The sequence below is a fragment of the Python bivittatus genome, unplaced genomic scaffold (assembly GCF_059951505.1).
Source record: "Python bivittatus isolate LINGU-HERP-01145 unplaced genomic scaffold, Pbiv_v1 ctg000200_np1212, whole genome shotgun sequence".
NCBI lineage: Eukaryota > Metazoa > Chordata > Lepidosauria > Squamata > Pythonidae > Python > Python bivittatus.
This window is the reverse complement of record NW_028277040.1, coordinates 22,560,433-22,582,728: the sequence shown is the minus strand read 5'-3', so window position 1 is coordinate 22,582,728 and position 22,296 is coordinate 22,560,433. Positions and strand designations below refer to the sequence as shown.

At 40.6% G+C, this 22,296-nt stretch overlaps 1 protein-coding gene across 1 annotated transcript in view; it reads right to left on the bottom strand.

The window, feature by feature from the left end:
* Positions 1-22,296, bottom strand: part of SLC25A12 (solute carrier family 25 member 12) — a 63,740-nt gene that overhangs the window by 1,875 nt on the left and 39,569 nt on the right. The window contains exons 10-17 of the mRNA XM_007430405.4: positions 19,570-19,654; positions 17,436-17,594; positions 14,572-14,624; positions 14,227-14,307; positions 7,328-7,468; positions 5,420-5,558; positions 4,219-4,377; positions 1,793-1,883 (exon numbers count right to left, since the gene is read on the bottom strand). Coding sequence (XP_007430467.1) covers positions 1,793-1,883; positions 4,219-4,377; positions 5,420-5,558; positions 7,328-7,468; positions 14,227-14,307; positions 14,572-14,624; positions 17,436-17,594; positions 19,570-19,654 — 908 coding nt within the window. The remainder of the gene's footprint in view (positions 1-1,792; positions 1,884-4,218; positions 4,378-5,419; positions 5,559-7,327; positions 7,469-14,226; positions 14,308-14,571; positions 14,625-17,435; positions 17,595-19,569; positions 19,655-22,296) is intronic.

The following is a 22,296-nucleotide window of genomic DNA, read 5'->3' as shown; positions in this document are numbered from 1 at the left end:
GCTTATCTGAGTGTCGGCTGCTAAACAGGATGTGTTTTGGCTTTTTTGTTTCCTTCTTTGCTTTTTTATTGTCTTTTTTGAGTGGTGTGTAAATGTGGTTTATCTCTACGTGTCTATTGATGGCTGATACGTCTGAGTGCCAGGCTTCCAGGAATTCCCTAGTGTTTTTGGCTTTAGCTTGGTCTAAGATGCTCATAGTTTCCCAGTTGAAAATATGGTTGAGTCTGTCCATGTGTTGTGAGATTAAGGAGTTTTCATCCTGTCTTCTGACTGCTTGTTGGTGTTCATGGTGCTCTGCTAGTCTTCTGCCTGTCTGTCCTACATAGTGGCTGCTACAGTCCTTACACTGTATGTTGTAGATGACTCCTGTTTTTTCTTCTCAGGCTACTGGCTCTTTTGGTTTGCTTAAGATGTGTTGGACAGCTTTAGTTGGTTTGTGTGCTACAGTGATGCTGTGTGGTTGTAATAGTCTGTTGGTTGTTTCTAAATTGTTTTTGATGTATGATAGTTCTTTTCATAGCTTGTGTTGGTTGGGCTGTAGTTGGTTGAGTGGTCAGGCATTTTTTGATAAAGTTGCATGGGTAACCATTTTGTTGGAAGATGTTATATAAGTAGTCTGTTTCCTTTTTCTGGTGTTCAGGGTTGCTGCAATGCATTAGGGATTAGCATCAGACAATCAGGCAGAAAACAATATCCTAATCAAAGAACTACCAAGGAGAAAACCACACCCTGACCAAACTGGCAGGGAAAGCTACTGTATATAAACAGGGAGCAAACCCCCCACTTACCCGCAGGGATGATGTTACCTAGTTGAGTAATGAAACGTCTGCAAACAAACACCCAGGCTCAGAGACCACCCAGGACTCCACAGTCAAACTCTGAGCTACAGATATTCTCTTCTACTGGAGTTTTTATCCTTGCAGGACCTCTGGCAGCTTAGAACAGGGTGATACTTTTGGTCTCTTTTCAGTGTTTCTGGGTCTAGAGAAAGAAAGACACTTTCAGGTTGTTTTCCAACTGTTTTTAAGAGTCTGGGAAATAGAAGCAATGTTGGTATGTAGCATGTGGCATGCAGAGGGACCCTTCTGAGGGTATAAAGACAGTTAAAATTCAGATAAATAAATGTTGGAGTTTGGAGTTAAGCTTCTTTCCATTCTGTTTTAATTTTAATAATAAGAAATACCTAATTTATGTTCTTCATTTAACATGACATCTCAGGCCAAAAATAATATTCAGTGTTTTTGCCTTCAAGCAGTGCAAATAGAGAGCCTTAACAAACCGTTTCCTGTGATTAGAAGGTACACTGGGCAGTACTTACTCTATTCTTCTGCATTTCCTATCCTGCTATTTACCCATTTTTGTAAAGGCACTAACTTCCAGCAGCACTGTACAATTATCAGATAAATCCTCATGATGGGACTTCTTCGGCCTTCATCATTTTACAGATTGTACTTCGCTCTGTAGAGCTAGAGAATCACACATTGTGGGAAAATTTGATTCTGAATTCTATGAAATCCAACCACTGTCCTGTCTGAACCAGTTAGTTTGCCATACTATGACAACATTCTCATAAAAACACTTCATGAAACTTCAATTCCATACTCTTGGATACAGGTGTTGATTTCTGTGCATCCCCTGATACAAACTGCAGTTGCCTGATATTTTCTGTACTTATAAAAACAAAGCAAGGAAGAAATATCAGACAATTTACTGAGCTTTATCAGCAAAGTGTGCTAATGTGCTGGTGCACCAGTCAACTTCATCTAAAATTTAGATGATCACTTGTACTTACATGCCTCCAAAATCCACATAGAGCCAGCGCTGCAAAAGTTCATAAGTCACTAAAGTAACACCAAATTGGGGTGAGGATCTGAACACTCGGGCTGTTGAAAACAAACAGTTCAATGTAACACACATACTAACATACCAGTCACATTATTCCTTTCTTTGATAAGCAATATTATGGAAAGCACAGAAAAAGTGTAAGGAATAACAAGTAAAAGAAAATAAAGATAAGAGATTAGAGGGGAGGGGGAAAGCTACATTTACTTTACATGACTGCCATTCACTAATATCTCTCCATACCTTTCTATCCTTGAAACCACAGCTGCTTTCACGACCTCCATAAACCAATTCATGTACTGTTTTTTGGTCCTTTAAACCTCCCACCAATTTCCTTCTGAGAATCTCAATTCCATCCAATCATGATTTTCCCCACCTTCCTCTTCTTCTCAATCCATTCACTCTTCATTCTTATACAAGTAGTCCTCACTTAACAACAATTTATTTAATGATGGTTCGAAGTTACAATGGTCTCAGAAAAAGTGCTTTACGACCTGTACTTGCACTTATGACTGTTGCAAACCATCACACCACCTCCTGCAGTCACGTGATCATGATTTGTGACCTTTTTATGATGGTCGTTAAGTGAATTACTGCAGTTGTTAAGCAAATCACATGATTATTGAGTGAATACCAGCAAAAAACATCCATTGGGGAAGCTGGATTCAATTAATGACCACATGATTCACTTAATGTCTGCAGTGATTCATTTAACAACCATAGTAAAAATGGTTGTAAAATTGGGTCTGATCACGTGGTGACTCACTTAACACCACCCAGCTTAACAACTAATTTTCCAATCTCTACTATGGTCGTTAAGTGTGGACTACCTATATTTGTTTGACATTCAACTCTCATTTATTTTCTCTGTATAACTAGGTCACCTCAACATACTTTTTTTCTACTGGTCACTCACTTTTTAATTCAATCCACATTCATTAAGCACCCAATCACTCATCTTTACCATTTCTTGTTTTACCCGTACCCACTGCACTCAACTTGCTTTACATTCTCCTGACATATCCAACTTTCCCTTTCATATAACAAAATGGGCAGAAGCACATTCTTAAAGACAGTCATTTTCACTTCTTGCAAAATACATTCCTTGCAACAGATCACATATTAGCAATTATTTTTATAAGCATTTGTACATCTTACAAATTCTCCATCCCATTTCTCTTTTAAAAAATTCTACAAAGGTAGAAAAACTCTACTTGCTCTAGTTTTTTGCCACTTATGTATGCTTTGCAATTGTTCAAACCATTTCCCCTGTTAAACACAGCTACTTTGGTCTGTGATGCATTAATCTGCAGATTGGTATACCATCTTGGATCTACCTAACATACACTGTAAATCATTCCCAGCCGACAACATACTATCACCTGTTACAAAAATGCAAGCACATTCATGTCCCCAACCTCTAATGTCACTCCAAACATTTCTCTATAAATATATTATAAACAAGCAAGGGAGCATGACACATACTTGACTTAGTCCCTGCTTAATAGTGAATCATTTGCTAAGCATTCTATTCATCATGTATCCTTTATATCTATCATACACTGCTCTTATTGAATGCAACAACCAACCTTGTATTCCATCTATCAATCAATCAACCAACTAGTCAATCATCTATCAAATTTATATGACCACCCATTAGCATCCTGGCCCCAATGCTTGGGGGAAAGAATCGTTTGTGGAGTCCTTGGTGCTCTCTGAGCTTGGTTATTTGCGAGAACACCAAGGACTCCACAGTTCAATCCTGAGCTACATATATTCTTTTCTATTAGAGTCACATTTCCATGGCCTTCTGAAAGGCCAGTAGAGTTGGGGTGTCTGTATCTCCAGTGGGAGGCTATTACATAGGGCAGGCACTACTCTCAGGGCTCTACTTTTTTCCCGCTTCATCTCTACAAAGCCCCAAGGGGAAGTGATCCATTGACACAGAGCAAAGCTCATCAGTACACTCACGTCTATCCTAGCCAAGGATGTAAGAGCATGGGGAGGCTATGTGATCTTGCAGTACTGTTTTTGGAATATGTGGTTCTGTTTCAGGGTTGGTTGGTTTTATTTATTCTGTTTTTATTTAATATTACTGTGAGATGCCTAGTATTGTCTTGTATAAGATAAGTGGTCCATGAAAACTAGAATCTCTAATCTAGTGACTATCCTGCAAGTCATCACCCCATTGTCCTCATCCCATCAATGAGGATATATATGCAATGTACTGACAAACATATGAGGATGTAAAACAGGATTTGAAGTTGCCAGAGGTGAAACAGCTACAAAGCTGGATCCATTACTGTCACAATTTTAATACCATTCATTAATATAGAGAAAGACTCTACTGATCAAGACGTGAAATCCTTTTCTTGCCTGCAGCTCCCTTCCAGAAAGCAGAAGGGCCTTCTTCCCGAAGAATCTTCGCAAAGCAGTCAATCACTCCACTGTATGTTGTCTGACCAGCACGAGCAGCCACTTGCAGCCTCGTCTTGATGACATCAGCAGGAGTCACCAAAGAAGCAGCAGGCACACCTTGGGGAGAAATGGAGTTCAGCTGAGACTCAGCACTACCAAAAGCTAGAAATAGTTCCACCTCCAAGATAAACATTAAAGTTTTAGAAGAAGAGCTTCAGGGTTTCATTCAGAGCTGTGACAAAGCAGGAGCTCCCCATAACATTGAACAATACTGAGAAGTTTTAAAAGATTGAGAATGCCAAGCACTTGACAAGAATGGGCCCAAAAATGTTTGGGCCAGATTTCCTCTCCCCCACCCCCACTCTGAATATTTTTCACTGCAAATCTAGCAACATAGTCGATTGCACCAATTCTAAAGAGCAATTCCTATAACCAAATGTCAGTCCTTACCTGCTCTCAATCAGTTTGAGTGCCATATGCACACAGCCATAGAAAGGAGTAGGTTGCTAGGTAACCGTATATGAAACTTAGGGACTTCACATGATCAACAAGAACTGGCTTTAATATATTGTTCCTAACCGAGTGGCAATGCACCTAAATGAGAACTGCCAGTGGAATGGAGAGGAGAAACTTCAAACAGAAAAATGAGAATAATTCTTTCCACACCAGGAACAAGTCGGAGCACCAATCTACTTTCTTCTTTTACAGAAATATTTTAAAAGCTTCTCCTCCCAACCAATATGAACGCAGCTTCCCAAAACTGAATCGTAACTGCCTAAATTGGGGCTTTCACTTTGCATACCCTGCCAAAATTAAGCGTTTTGTTCCAATTGTAGGAAAAAGGAATGGATTATTCGTACTGCCTTTAGAGCCAGTTGCCCAAGCTGAGAGCTTTGAAACAAGGGCAGGCCCCAACCAACCCTCACCAACCCAATTTGACTACATGTTGCTGAGCTGCATTAAGCTGTTTATCCACATTATGCAAATGTAATTAGCCATCATCAAAATTATGCTATCTCTCACCAAGGATAAAGGTGATCAAATTTGGATTAAGTTAAACACAATAGTATATTAGCTTCCTATACGTGGTCTAATGAATATTAAATATTGCCAAGAATTTGTGGGGGGGAGTTAGCTGCCAATTATCCGACAAAGTTACCTGCAATAGCACCAGCTGCAAGGAGATTAAGCCCTCCCACATGACCATTTTCATCTGCAAGCATCAGTTTACAATGAGCGTACACAGGAAAATAGATTGCAGAAAAGGGAATGTCTCGGAGAAAACATGCCTTGGCTCCCTGTCACATGGAAAAGAGAAAAAAGAATGAATCAGTCATGCATACAAGAGAAATTCTCACTGCCTCTGCCCATAAGGGTACAGGGCACATATCTTCTATATGGATGCGGGAAATGCAATTCCCTAGTGCCTAGAATGGATTGAGTCAGGGAAAATGCCTCTCTGCCATAGCAAAGCAGCCCAACAACTTTAACTCCCCTCCTATGGAACTATTAACTGAGAAAGATACAAAATGGTACACAAAGGCTCTGTGCCCAGACTGTGTTGAGACAAGGGAAGGAATGGAAACACCTCCTTGGTTAAAAGAGTTTTTAAGGATGCTCTGAGATGGCAAATCCCAAGAATCTTCAGTAATTTGTTGGCTGGAAATAGAGGATGAGAGAGGAACAATTCCATTCTAAGGCCAGGATGTTTTTCTAGGGGACAATATATGCCAGCTAGAGGTTATCTTTTGCCACATCTATTCATCTCCAAACCCCTGTCCTTTGACAAATTTGGGGCAGAAAACTCTGCTTGAGATGTTCCAACTACCCTCCCCGCCCCATCTATGTATAGTGATTCTCTATCATTCTTCTTTAAAGCACTATAGTCAAGTCCAAGACACAGCTGGCGGAGGAGGATCTGCAAAGCAGGAAACATGGATGGCTTGGACCAACCACCGCTGGAGGTCTTTTCCAGCCTCTGTGGCCAAATCTGTCCTCTTCAAAATCCATTATTGCAATTAAGATAGGGGTACACTGCGCTTCTAGGAATCCATGCAACCCTCCCTTCAGACAATGTGCAGGCAAAACAGCAAACACTCCCATTCTTGGTCTTAAAAACAACCAACTAGTGAAATCCTGCATTAAATTGCCCTTGGGAAAAGGAATCACTGCTTGATTTTTCAGCTGAAAGGGAAGCGGCTGTTCCCAAAGCAACGTTCTTGTGGTGTCGTCACAAGGCCATGAACTAACGTGATGTAATTCTATTTTATAAGAGCACAGGAGCTGCTTCTATCTGTTGAATTTACATATTAGCCCCTTGCCCTGCTAGAGGATAGAGGAAGGAATATCCCTCCTAGTGTAAGAAAGCGAATAGCTTTTGCTCCATTACCTCTTATTTGCAATGATGGAAATAAGCAGACCTGCAGGGAAAGAATCTTGACTAGCATCTTCCTAAAGTGCAGGGCAGCCTGGGGCTGGCTATTTTTTTTTAATGGAATTCATTCTAGACAAATCCCACCACTTAACTTCTTAAAGATCTGAATCCTGCTAAATTCTACCACCACGTTCCTCTCGTCATGTTAAGACAAAGAGAATAGCCTGCTGCGAGTGCAACAATAGAGATAGCAGAGCTACAACAGAAATGTTCAAATAATCTGGGGCTGCACAACAAATAGAAAAGCAAAGCAAAAAGAGACTTTCTTTCTTTCTTTCTTTCCTTCCTCCCTCCTTCCTCACCCAGAAATGGAAAGCAGCAGAGCTGTGCCAACATCCAGCAGGTCTGCAATGTTTTATCCCTGCAGCTTTGGGTGAAAGTGCACGTGGAATAAAGCAGAGGACAGTTTCTGCACAAACCTTGGCCACTAACATAAAGGTGGATTTTTCCCCCATTTTTGCCTATGGGCCCCTCTGCAAGGAAAGAATATTTTCAAAGGTAAGAATATACCCCTACAACCCATCACATATCAAGGTTTTTTTGGAGGGCAGGGAGGAATTGCTTGTTTCTTTCTTTCTCTCTGTTGAAGATGATGATAAGAGAGCGAAGAACCAAAACCACTGAAGAATATACCTTATACAGTCCAAAAATCCCCAAGTCCTTCAGAACGGTGAGGGAGCTAACTCTGGGTCCAGTGGTGATTTCTCCTGCTACCTGCAAACGAATCTTGACAATCTCTAGCGGGTTCGTGAAGATGACTTGTGAACCTCCTGCCTGCAAAGCCATAAGAAATGCAGTTCATATCAGCTTCTTCCCAAGTTCAGCTACTGCCCACCAAGCAGCCAGGCCTGAGCTTTTAGATGCAATGGACTCTGCTAAATACACTATCACGAAATGGCTAGGAATATCGTGTACTGTTAACTTGAATGAGAGTCTAGAATTCAGAATCAGGCTAGATATAATCAGGAAGAAAAAATCCATCTATTCCTCAGACGCCTGGGTTTATTTTAACAGTTCTCAGCTAGCTAGTTCCAAATACAGCAGCATTTGGATGATTTAGTTACTCCAGTTGGATTTATCCCCAAACTAATAATGCAACAAGTTGATAAAATTGCAAAAACTAAATTGATCACTGCATTATAAATTAAATTAATAGTAACTAAAATAGTATGGATGGCATTATTTCCATCTAGAACAGCGTTTCTCAACCTTGAAAACTTTAAGATGTGTAGACTTCAGCTCCCAAAATTCCCCAGCCAGCACGGTCTAGAATAATGAAGACAAGCCCAAGGCAGGGAATAAGCAGCTAGACGTCAGCTGGGTCAGAGGCTTAGCAAGGTTTGAGGTTTCCCCAGCCTTCTAGAACCCATGGCACTGGTATCACTGCCAGGCTTCACCGAATAACTGATCTACCAGCATTGCCTGCTCTGTAGGCGGATAGAAACCCCTGGATGGGAAACCAGGATATGCAATTGTCATGACAGATGGAAGATGAATATGGCAAAAGAGTAGCTTGACTATTTTCCCAGTATCTAACCAGTCTGCTTGACAGCAAACGACGAGCTGAATCAAAATGACATTTTGTTATTTAAAAGAACTGGCAAGCCTCTTAGGCCTGCAAATGAAGCTTTTTGCCATTTTTCCTGGAAATTCGCTGTTTAATAGTGAATAATGGGTGCATCTCCATCACCACATCTGTTACAATAAAAAACAGAAATGTCTATACGTGTGGGGAGAAGGGGTGGATACAGACAGAAACAAACACACTTTACTGATTTCTCTAGCTTGGACATGACACAAATTTAACAGCTGTCAAGGTTTTTTTAAAAAAAAATATTTCATTAGTAGAGCAGAAGCATTATTCCTCGCAAGATGTTGCTGCCTGAGCTATTCCCTCCTAAGTTGTGCATTTTAACCCAAGATATCCACCAAGCTGCATTTCAGATTTCACGGGAAGATTTAATGTGACAGTTTTGCTCCAGAAGCACAGAGACATACTGGGATGGGAGCATGTAGGCTTTCCCTTGGTAAGGTTCACTTCTGGCAAAATAGAACAGATGATGGGACTTTCCCACCTACTTTAATAAAGCCCTTTGTTATTTTCTTAAATTAAATGTATTCACCAGGCTTAAAGCACGTGGTGCTATAGTTGGCCACAATTACTTGGCATGTTTCTGTTCTGATTGAAAACATTTCTCAACTTCTTTTCATTCAGAAATGTCTGAGAGGCAAGAGAATGGCACCTTTGTAGAAACAGGATCTGTTCAATAAGGACAGATCTTTCACTGATCAGACAGAAATTACTGTAATTCTTTATCTTCGTGATTTTACTGTGCTGATGATGCCATCCTTTTATTTATATTTATATATATATACAGACACACACACACATACACTAATGAACTTTAACAATGACTTGCTGTTTTTAAAACAACATAAGATGCTTACTTATGTAGAACTATCTAATGAAGTACTGAAATATTTCACCTAACAAATTCAGCCTTATTTAAATCTGCGAGGCTTGTAAATTCCTTGTCTATTAACTTTGTGTTTTATTTTTAGGTTTCTGCCTCTTTTTTCTTTTTTAATTATTTTTTCCTTTCTGAAAATATTTCATAATTTTTTTTAAGGCGTTAGCTTTTCTCCTTCCACAGGTCCCCTGGTGCAGTAGGAATAAGCCCTGGCCTGTATAAACAGACCGTCATCTGTTTAAACTGTTGCTAGCTTATATTATCCAAACTATGGGCAGTAAAACAATGTGCCATATTGGTCTCGGCATGAGAAGACATGGCTCCTGCCAAGGCCCGAATTAAAAACTGCCTAGGAATGCTGTATCTACTGCTGTGAGGTCTGTAATAGGAAGCAAGTATGAAATAAATAATTCCAGACATAAACCGCCCCTTTCAAATGGGACATTCTGATCATATGCCTAGCCTACGTCCCACTGTTTTCACATGAAACACGGCTCCTAAATTTGACAGACAACTTTTAAGGCTGCCCATGACAAACTCAATTCTGAATGGAGGTTATTCATACCAGTCAGGCCTATGAACAATCCAGCCTCCCCTAGTTAACCTCCATGTCGTGAAAAATAAAGTCTCCATGAGGAACAAATAACAAAAGAACTGGAGCTGACGGCAAAGGTTACGAGAGGAGATGCCGCCCGAGATCCACCACAGACACTTCTTGACATGCCAGAGGCTGAAGGAAACGCACCAGTGACCCTGCAACAGGAGACCTCTTGCCCTTCCCAATTCCACCCGCGAGGCACCAGCCACAAGAAACAGGCGGGTGGACCAGCGGGGGCCTGTTCCCAGCCGCTGCCGCGCTGCCGCCTGTTCAGCAAAGACTGTCCCGGCTAAAATATTTGTCCTGCACAGGAAGGAACTCCTTAGCACAGACATCCTTCACAGGCTTCTAGGTGCTTGTCTCTCTAGTCTCTCCCCCAGCAAAGCCAAGGCTTTTATATCCATCCTCTCTTCTGAGCCCTGAAGTCCTTCTCTTTTTTGAAGGCTCAAGTGAAAAAACAACAAAGAAACACTTCAGGGCAAAGTCAAGTTGTTCAGAATAGGCAAAATCTTTGCAGCTAGTGGTCTGCATCTCTTGTGAGGCTCCCTGAAATTCCAAACTCAGCCACTTTCTGTGCTTAAAAATCTTCCCTCGCCAGCCTGTGGTGGCAGTAGTTCCGGCCAGCTCAGGAGAGAGGGGCTGCAGCCATCTGATGGGCATCAACCCCGTCCAAACCATTTAGGGAGAGTTTCCACAGCCTTTCCCAAGCTGGTGCCCTCTGGATGCAAAACACATCCTTGGCTCATCGGGAAGTTGACAAAGCCAACCCAAGCCTTGGACCTTTCAGTACCGTAGAAGAAAACAAAGGAAAACAAGCCAGTGAAAAACTCTCAGATTATGTTCAATAGAAATGAAAGATCCCAATGGTCAAATGGCCCTTCCTTGCTGAGCTACGCTAGCTGACCTCTCAGGAGAGGGTTTTCCCAGCAGAGACCCCTCCCATGCTCTGAAGCACCTTTGCCAGAGAGATCCTCTTCAGAGACGTTTGGATTCAGCCAGGCCCTTTCATCCTAATTTGCTGTACTTCTGCTGCACTGTGCTCTTCTCATTCCTTCTATTTCAGCTGTTGTAATAGCTATGCTGGTTGCTTCAATCAGTAGAGTTGTATGTCATGCTACACTAGTTTCTTTTAGCCATGGTTTGTTAGCAATTATCTCCTGGATCTCACACAATGCTAAATCATAGTTTGTGGTTTACAAACTTCAGTTGCTGGGTTCACACACTGTGCTAAACCAATTCAAAAAACCCACATTATAGTTTGGCTTGACTCAACCCACTGAATATAACCTTGTATGTTTTTTTTGTTTTTACTGCAGATCATCCTGAGAGCTGCTACTATATGGCAATTAACATTTTTAGAAATAAGTCAGTAAATAAATTGTATACTGCACAGAGACATATAAACATACATACATACATACATACATATATACATACATGTCATTACAGAACTCAGTATTTTTTTAATATAAGGTAGGACCCCCTGTGCAACTTTACTTCTCTATTACCAGGCTATGAATCCAGCACACACACACTTAGACACATACATACACACATTTGGGGCAACTTTTTGACTTCTCACTTCTGCCCTTCTGAGCGGCCAGCCATACTTGTGCACAGATTTAAGAGGAAAAAAGATGAACTGGTAACAGGGAAGACCTTGTTTCATGTTTGCCATAATCAGCTATTTGCACATTCTGCTAGAGGGGGGGAGAACAATTCTGGCTTAATGTTTCTCCTTCAGTTGCTTTGGTATTGCACAAGGAATATCTTAAACTTCTTTGCTGGATTTGCAATCTGTTTGCAGGTTTGCAAATTCTGGTCTGGGAGAAGGAATAGACAGCATGCTTAATGCAGGCTTTGCTAAGGGTGAAACATATTTTGGTACAAAATGATATTAAGTTAGGGGCCTTGATTACCAGATTTCATTACCAAAGTAGAAATTGGTAACATTCTTGACTGAACACAAGTCACAGCAGGGGGGGAAATATCCTAACGAATGCATACCTCAAAACATCTTTAAGCAGTTGGTTTTTTTTTTAATATGAACCCAGTCTAATTTAAATGTGCATATATTTCCATAAAAATTATGCTGCTTTTGACTGTGCAGGTTTCTTCACACAATCTCAGCAGACCTTTCCTTCCCCCATACCCTCAGCAATGCGCCCAGCAGTTAGAGCAGAATTACAAAGGGGAAAGGGTTAGCAGATGTGCTGGACTGGGAATTACTTTTATCTGCAGCATGGAAGGGATTGCAACACATCTGGTAGGGGATTTCAATGGGCCTTCCAGAACAAGATAAGATTCTCTCCAGAGTAATGAAAAGATCACTTGCTTGTTCCCTTTCCCCAGATTAAGATTTACAAGTAGACAGTTAAAAGACTGAAGTATCAACAGAACTGCCACTCATCATCAGGAAAAACACAAAGCAACGTTACTTCAAGGCTGCCTCACTGAATTTGCAGCCAGCAAAGGTCAACAGCTTTCTTGTCCAAAATTTAGATAGCAAGCCAAAGCAGTTTAAGTCCATCCTGCTCAAATGGAAGTTAAGAGAGTGGCTAAGCAAGACTCTGAGTGAGTTACTAACCATCTCTAAGAAGTTCAGAAGAGGCAACATGTCCACGGGCAACCAAATTCATTCCCTCATGGTGGTGATCAAAGAGGCTACAGTTGACAACTACTTCTCTTCTATCCAGATTTTAAAGATACAGAGGTTGTACTTGGCAATCTGATAGGATACTTTTTTTTCCCCCGCATGTGCAGAGTCCGTTTTTTTTCGCATCAACTGAATGTTGATCCGCTGGCTGTGATAGGAACTGACCGACCGACTTGTCGCCCAAGCCTGACGTTGTGGGCTGAGAGAGAGGGACTGGTCCAAAGTCACCCACCTGGCTTTCCTGCCTAAGGCAAGACTAGAACTCATAGTCTCCTGGTTTCTGGCCTGGAGCTCTGACCACTACACCAAATTGGCTTACAGGATATAGTCCCATCAAATATTTAAAATAACAAGCAAAGGCTGGACACTTTTTCAATTTACATTTGAAGAAATAAATGCCGGATAAAGTTCACAGCCGATTTTAAAATGTTCTACAAGCTGCTAGGAAAACACTGTCCCACTGGAAAGCTATACCTGAATGATAAAATCATATTCACAGTAAACTGAAAGTGAAATACTTGCATCTCCTACAGATTTCATTAGGACTGAGTTAAGTACATAAGTTTAAGTCTTTCCCATAAGGCAGTGGACTTAGAAAATCTGTCATCTGTAGTTGTTTGTGGAGATTTCCCAAGAGCTTCTGTTAGGAAAAGCATGGCTGGCTTGATTGGGTATTATAAAATCCAAGAATTTGGATTTGTTAGCCAGTTAAAGACTGAAAAGGGGGAGTGTTTGTGGCATTAAAAAACTGTGAAAAGACAGATACGTTCATTCCCTGTTGATACAGAAGATATGTACTATAAATAAGTTAATGTTAACATAAGAAGATTCCTAGGGTTTTTAATGTTGATTTTGTACTATTTCTCTTGGTTTAAATAATTTTTTGTTATTGTTGCTGCTTCTGAAATTTGCCCTTATAAAACCACCCTCATTTATATATTAATTGCTGTGGCACAAATTATTGCTCAGCCTAAAGAACTGTCGTAGTTTGGTGGCGAGAAATGAAAGTGTTAGCATCAGCACTGGCCTATTTGTATATTTTGTCCAGCTACTTGGAGAATGATTGCTTTATATTTTAAATAACCATGCATATGTGTTTGCTTACATGTGTGTGGGTTTACAACTTGCCAACCATTGGGAAACCTGCTTTAATTACATGTCTCTAGAAGTTGTAAAATGTTCAGGTCAAGCTAGAATCTGATTTTATTCTAATTATTTGTCCAATCTGCCTTAATCATGGGCCATTCAAAGGGCTAATGATGACATATTCAGACAGAAGTCTCCAAATCTGGGTGATTCTGTCAATTACCCAGGTTTTAGCGGGGACTTGGGAAAGACCTGGAGGACATAAAAGTGACCACATGTCCCTCACTGACAGTAAAACTGTCAATTTCCTTTTGGGAAAAGAAACTCTGGGATCCAGAAATGTACAGGAACAGATGCTTTGATTAATCTTCCTTCTAAAGAAAAAGCTATATAAACACAGGTATTATCCATACTCCATGCTGCAAGCATTTTCAGATTTCTTGCAGGCACTGGCCAGCCAGATTTACAACCTTATGAAAACAAGTAGTATTTATTATAGCAAATGCACAATGACTGAAGCAATATCAACTCTGTAGCATAAAGTTGGTCCATGAATTGCTAGAATCTATTCTGTTTAAGCACCAGAAGTGCTGATTGGCACATTCTCACCTTGAAACTGCGGCATCTCTTCCCATGACTTAGTTAATAACTGTATTAAGCTGTCACTGTACTACAAACAGAGAGCAGACAGCTCTATCCTTTCTACACCGATAGTACTTACGCAGCCTCCTGCAAGGATCTCTGCGAAAAATGGAATGGAGCCATCTCTCTGAGTGAATTTATCTCTGACAAAGTCATTGACCTAACAAAAAAACATACATTTATACTATTATACCACTTTCCATAATTTTCACATACAATTTAATCTAACACATTCAGAAGATCTGAAAATCAAAAGCAATTCCCACAAAGATAGATTACAGTATTTGGGAAATATGTGTGCGTGTGTTACAGAGGTGTAAGCCCCAATGAATTAAACTTCTGAATAAAGGTGTATAGGATTGTACCATAAATCTTTCTAAAAGAAAGAAGGGAAAGGGGCTTGGTTCATCTTTAACAGACTTACTGTAAGTTTTATAGCTTTTTCTGGAGCAACACCAATGAGCTGTGGAAGCAACCCTATATAAACAAAAAAGATTTATCACAATCAGTGTACATATACATACATTGTTAGCACAAATATTTGTTTTTTCAATATGAATCCATTTCTTTCTGCATAAAGAATTTCCACTGATGATTATCTTCACAAATACCTAGATATAACTTTTTTTAAAAAAAAAAATCTCACTATGCTACATATTGCAAATCTATTGTATGGAGGTAGTCAGTTTGTTGATGTATTTTCACGAGCATCAATTCCTGCTGAAATCAGCTGTATTGCTGCCCAAGGATCCTCAAACTGTTCTTGCAATACGTTCTCAGTACACATTACGGTCCTCTTCTCACCACAAAAGGCTCCTTTTTAATTTGATCAACTGGCAATCAGTCTTTTGCAGATTCCATTCATTCCCATCAAATCATGACTTTTTTTTTTTTATGCAACTAGGGCTTGGAAATAAAACAGAAACCACAGAGAGCCTGAAGATGCCTGAGTGAAGCAGCATTATAAACACAGTCAGACAATGTCCTTTCTTGTAGCTAATTCATCAGGTAAAAATAGTGGGGCTTGAATCCTGGGAACCACAAGCCATTATGCAATCCCTGGCATGCCTTTGCTGCCCTGAAGAGTGAGGGATGGGGGATGGGAAAGCCCCCAGACCGGCAGAGATCTGCTCACATAAAGTTATTTTGTCCAATTTAGGACAATTCCTTCTTTCCACTGCAATCCTCCCCAACCTCATCCACTATTAAGGAGAAGAGTGCCCTGAGCCATCCGAGACTCTTGCAGATGCTCTGGGGAAGTAGGCAAAATAGGAAGGGACAGGAAGCCTCTTCCACAAGCAAAGCCAGTTAGCAGAGAAGAGACTTGTGTGTTTGGTATCAGTCAGGAGTCTTGTCCTGCTCTTTCCCAATATGACAGTGTAAGCATAAATTACCTCTCTCCCCACCTGACCTTGGGCTCAACTTTCGGGTAAGTTACAGAGCTGCCAGAAAGTGGTGATTCATCCCACTGTAGTTTCGAAGGAGATAAAATTCGGTCAAAAATTCAATTCAATATTACTACAGCAGCCTTTGCCATCTAGCATCTTCCAAACATATAACTATGGCTCCCAAAATTTCCAATTGCTATACTGGTTTACGAATTCTAGGAGGGCAACAGATTGCGGACCCCATTACCCCAGGAGACAGTTGCGTCGGGGCAGGGGGCAGCTCTCGGCAACAGATTACAATTATGGTAGCCCCACATTTGGAGGGCAACAGGTTGAGGTTAGGATTACAGATAACTTACTTCTTGGGGTTCAAAGTCCTACAGAAAAAGAAAATGGAGCATAGTCGCACACACACACTAGATTTCAAAAGAGCCAATTTCACCTATCTTAAAGAAGAACTAGGCAGGAACCCATGGACTGAAGAAATCCTTGGTTTAAAGGGAGCAGAGGAGATTGGGAACTTTTTAAAAAATAAGACACTAGAAATGCAATCACACATCATTCTAATGAAGAAAAAGTGGGGGTAGCTCAGCAAAACATTGTGGATACATAGAGAATTTCCATATAAAAAGGAGCATGTACAGAAAGATTAGTGTAATCACCATGAAGACATACCAGCAGGTAGATAATACTGGCAGAAATCAGAAAGACTGGGGATACAAAAGGAATTTAGGCCTACAAGGGAAGCTAAAAGCAACAAATGGGCCTTTTTTCACTATGTCAGTAATACAAGGAAGAAAAAGGAAGGGTTGGGCTTGCTACTGGGAGAAGATGTTCAAACAGTAACAACTGATGGGGGAGAGAGCAGAACTCCTCAAATTCTAGTTTGCTTTGGTCTCTTCCCCAGAGAACTATGTTCAAATGGATCTAAGCAAAACAATTGACACAAGGAGGAAGTGACAATCCAAGGTAAGTAAAAAGACGGTTACAGGGAGCACCAGACCAACTGCATCTGAGAGTTCTGAAGGAGCTTCCAGATGTCATCTTGAGTCCCTTTCTATTATATTCAAGAAATAATAGATGGATACAGTGCCAGAAGACTGAAGGCAGAATGTTGTTCCTATATCCAAAAGGGAAAAAGAAGAAGACCCAGATGACTACAAATCTGAGACTGGTCAACTTAATGTTGATATTGGACAAAACTCTGGAACAGATAATTAACCAATCAGTTTGTGAGTGTAGAAAAGAATGCATTGCTTGGCAGAAGCTAATTATCAAAAATTAGTCAGGAACATACCAACCTAATCTCCTTTTCTGATGTGGCCAGTTTAGTTGACTGTGGGAATTAGGTGGATATGGTATGCACTGAGTTCAGGAAGGCATTCAACAAAGTCTCCCTTGAGACTGAACTACAGAAGATGAAAATATTGGTGAATTATGCTATCATTAGATGGATAAAGAGTTGGTACCTTCTAACGCTTACATTTTATGATCCATACCTGAAAATAAACCTTGCACAGACATTAAAATATAGATATAGTATGTGTATCATGTGTACATATATATCCACGCATGCTCCCACCTCAGAATCAGTTCCTATAGTCATTTAGTGATCAAGGTCTATATTAATGTTAAAGCAGCTCACTGATTTGCAATCTTTGCAAAAAGGCCAATTCCATTAAAATGGGTGGCATCTATTGCTCTATTCCAGCTATAGGCTCATCCTCTGACTTCGGAGTAAGAACTAGTATCTAGACACTGAGCTACCTCCCAGCCCAATGGGAGCTCTCCTCATTTTAGAGGAGGCAATCAACCTACATACACGTTCCTCTGAATTTAGAGCACACAAGATTAGGGCCACGATGCCCTTCAAGTTGAAACACACCCATGGTTCACTTACCTCTGTAAAGACCAAAAAAGCCTTCATAGCGCAAAACCTTCTTAAAACAATCAAAGCTGTTTTTATACATCAGCTCTCCAACAACCGAGCCAGAGGAGCGCTGGTTCTGCATGCGAGTCTTTACCAAGTCAATAGGATACACAGCAGTAGCTCCCACAGCTGTGGAGAATCACCAGAAAAGGACAACAGCTTGATACTCTGATTTCTCATTGTGCACACACACACAAATAGGTCATAGTTGATATTCATCCATGACATTAGGTGACTGTAGCTATGTCAGCCTTTCCCCACCTGGTGTCCAGTTCTTTTGTACTACAACTCCCAACATCCCAGACCTCTCTGGAGAGCACCAGGTTATGGGAGGTTCTTCTGAACCGAGAAGAAAGCCCAAAGGAGAAAAACAGGGAATGCCACTTAGGACAGTAGAAAGTGAAATGGCTGCTTCTATGATCTGCTTCTGAATTATAATCCTAAACAGCTTAGACTCGGTGTAAATACTCATGTTCTCTATTTCATGTTGCAACTGAAATCTAGCATTAAAAAGAGGTGCCATATCTCAGATAAATTAAACTTTGCTCCTTAAACATGTGGCATGGTACAGAAGAGAAAAGAACTTGCTTCTATTTTCTAATCTTGTGTTGAAACATTTCTATTTTGGAGGAAAATTCTCAGGTCAGAGGGATCCATATAATATTAATATCAAATGATGGTAGTCATTTGATATTAATATTATATGGATCCCTTTTTTCTTCCTTCTTTTTGTTTCTGGTTTTTCTCTATGTTATTTTTTTAAAATCACTATAATGCATATACTCCTTTATTGTGCTATCCCTAATGTGTTTTGTTTGTTTGCTCTTACTTCACTAATACAAATAAAAAAGGAAAAAGTAGGAGGAAAGAGCAGATTGAAACTCTGGTTTTACTTCCTGAGGAAGGAGAAGTATTTGACTGGGAGACATTTCTCATTATCTAAAAATTTAAGAGATGGTTGCATTTGGAACTTCTGAACAACCATCCCAAATCTCCTCTTTATAAAGTTTGGGGCCTCCACGAGAGGCTTTTGTACCTATACTGGGGACGGGAATGACACCACTGGGATCCCAGGATGTCATCAGGCTTCTACATCTCTTCTCAGCTGAGCCAATTTACTTCCTCTGCAATATTAAAGCTGTAGGAGCTATGAAATGGGCAGTTTCCCATTAGCAACTGCTCTCACTAAGCCTCACCTCCTTAGAGCACCTCAACCCCAGCTTGCTGTGCTTTTTACAACTGAATTAATTTTCAGATTAAGTGACCATTTCTCCCCACCCCTTGCTGCAACAACAAACACAGCAAGGCAACAACAATATGGAGTGTTCTTTGGAAGTTAATCGTCCTGCTCCCCCATTGGCCACCTGGACAGAGCAGACGTTAGCCAATGGAGAGTGTTTGAGCATGGTGGGAACAGTCACAATGGAGACCTTCACAGGACAATACAAACTGAGCGTTTAGTTGTGAAGCCAGTCACGGCGCGGAAATGCCCTTGCTTAGCTGGAAATGAATTCAGTCCCAAACTCTTGAATTTTCCTTCCACTCCCTGCCTTACAGAGCTGCCATATCTGAAGCAAGGGTGAAAAATTAGCTGAAATCTCCAATTGTTCATACTAAGTTATAAAAACCTACAGAACATAACTTTGGAAGATGACAGTGTATTGCAGGCGTGGATGTATTTCATGGTCTCTTTTTGGGAAGTGAGCTAATAATTTACAGCAATGATCACAAATAGCTATTTACAATAAGAGATTAAGATGTCATATTTTTCCTGACCCTTCTTTCACTTCAGTTTATTTTGAGTAGCAGTTCTATCAAGATGTAATTTAAAAATTACTCTGAAACTGCACATGAGAAGATTCCTTATGTCATTCTGCAATTTTGGCTCCAAAAACAGTCAGGAGCCAGATCTAATGTACATTCTTCATACATTAAAAAAAGGAAAGAAAAGAAAAATAAAGAACAATTCAGACCTCTCTTTATACCCCACCATCTTTATCATGGGGGAGCAATCAACGCCATCTCAGCAGATCTGCAACCACACCAGCAAGATAATACTACAGCAGTCCTGTCTTGAAACACTTCTCCTTCACATGTTACTCACCTCCAGCAACTGAGCCCAAAGTGAATCTGTAAGCCGACTCAGCTATCTGGAGCCAGACAGACCTGCCCAGACCACCATAAGATCGCTGTGTGTGAAGAAGAGAATGGGACAGAAAAGGAAGGAGCAAAGAAGGAAGGGGTGGGGGAAAGGAGAAGACAAAGATAATGAGAGTAAGATATAAAATTGGTCAAAAATTAAATAAGGGCTAAAAGCAATTGTGCTCTGAGCTACGGTAGATATATACAAACACAAAAAATCTACTGAAATAATTCTCTACAGCCCTTTTGCTCAGGGACAAATAAGACAACATTAAATCTCAGCTTTATTTTTTCATGGCAAAAGTAGTATCTCTAAAATTCTCTCTACTCCAGTTGCTATTCTGTAAAAGAAAAACAAAACACATGCCAGAGACAATATTCTGATCAACATTACATCAAATCTGCTTCAAAAGAAGGGCCTTTCAAATGTATGCTGTGGTCCTGAACAAAGGAGTATGTTCAGTGAAGATAACAAATAAAGATCTTTCCACGCAGGTTTGCTCAGCCTTTCCCCCATCCCTGAGACAGTCTTAGTCATGTTTTGTGAAGAAAAGTGCTGACAACAGGTTTTTTTTTCCTCTTGCCCTATGTACAAGGAGGGTATGAATATATGATTCTGGACACTTAGCATCCTTTTACATTCAAGCTGAGTTAAACCCTCGGTATTCCTAAGGAAAGAATTCAGGATCTGACGTGATACTAGCAGTAGCAAAGTCTTGATCCCAAGACCTCCACATGCCATGATGCTTATGTACATGGAATTCCTACATCTGGCAGCTACTCCACTGAACATCTCCACAAAGAAGACAGCACCATTTGCCTCACTGGAGGGGGCATCTCTTTCATGCAGGAAGATTCTAGGCAATCATCTGGGTTCAAAGCAAATGTGACACCTGTTGTGAACGTCATCTATGATTTGTGGCAATACTGTCAGAAAAGAATCACAAAGCATTCACTATAAGCTACTTAAGTTACAGCGAACATACGAAGATCATTGAGGAATGCAGAGTCAATATCAGGGAGTGGGTTAAGAGGCTGAACTTGGACCAGGGAGATCCAGCTTCACATCTACCCTCAGCCATAGAAGCTCCCTAGTCTAAAGGTCTAAAGTCTTTACAGGGTGGCCTAAAGGCACCTCCCTTAGCCCAACCAACGCCACAGGTGATTGTTGTGGGGATGAAATTAGGGGGACCATTGTGTAGAGAAAAGGCATGATAGAAATGCAATAACAGAGAAAGAAAAAGCATATGCTGCACTCTTCCATGTATTTTTTCCTACCAAAGTCTTGGCCCATTTCAATAGCTCTTTGGGCCTGCTCAAAATAAATCCAAAGTTTTTGGAATTAGTGGCTGGGAACCAACAATCTTTACAGCAGTGGAAAGGCACCTGGAAGAGGAAATGCTAAACGTAAGTTTATTTTTTCTGATTTCCCCTTCCTGCTGCAGCTTTCTCCACCACATCCTTGTTCTCAGTGCAGCCTCTATTCCCAGGGTCACCACTCAGGAAGCATGAAGTTATAATGATGCAGATATTCTCTTTTCTTCTAATGGAAATATAACTTACAACTATTTAGGAAGACGCTTACTATAGCCCATGGATTAACCGCATTCAGATAGAAGATGCAAATTAGTAAAATTAATGCTATGGCTTTCAGAGCATGAATATTTATAAATAGAAAATGACTGTCACAAGCATCTCTCCACAAAGCTCCCACACACAGATATTAAGCAGCAAGACAAAGACATTTTTCTAGTGATCATATCGGCAGCCAGTGTGATGGAAAGACCAGTTTCCACTCTTTTCTTTGTGCTAAATAGACAGAAAAAGTAGATTAATAAAAAGTGAAGAATCCATCACAGATAGGCAAGTTCAGACTGTATCCTGCTCCCTTTTTCTTCCTCCAACAGCCACTCCACTAGTGCAGAGGGTGTGCCTCAGAACAGAGATCCCTTGTATTGCAACCCGAGCCCATTCACGAAGCAGTCAGCAGTGCTGTGACATTGACATAAAGCCTGCACAAGGGTCTTTCCTGGAAAGGCAGAATACAGCAGAAATATGTTGGGGTTCAGTCTTTCTCAACCTGAGATTGCAATCCCTAGCCAGTTGCCCCAAGCATAGGCCACACTGAACCTCTGAATGATGTGTGTGCTGCCTACTGCAATTCAGTCTTGATTAGACCTGGGGGCTCTGCCTCCACTGGACTATAACTCCCCTGTCCATCACTTGCTTTTAGGTGATTGTGTTGTTCAAATCAAATGTAACTCCTTCTTCCAGCCGGAACAAGCCAAAGAAGGAGGCCAACATCCAACTTCCCTTTCCTGGCTTTTTTTAGCCAGAAGGTATTTCAGATCAGATCCAGTGGCAACCAGCAGTGAACTCAGAAAGGATGCTTTGTAACCACACCATTTGGAGAAGAAGCCCTTAAAACAAGTACAGTACATGGCTAAACCATGAACTGAAGCCACGTTCAGATGTACGTCACTAAACAACCAGGAACAAAGTGACAAAAAATAATAATTCCCTCTTCACTAAATGTTTGGTCTAAACTGAGCATTTGTATCAAATGAATTCTATAAAAATCAATAAAGTATCCAGGTTTCTGAAAACAGATCACTTCTTTGACTCATTTCTCTTGTTCTGATATGTATGTTAATTTTGCATTAATGGCAAAAGACTGCATTTTATATAC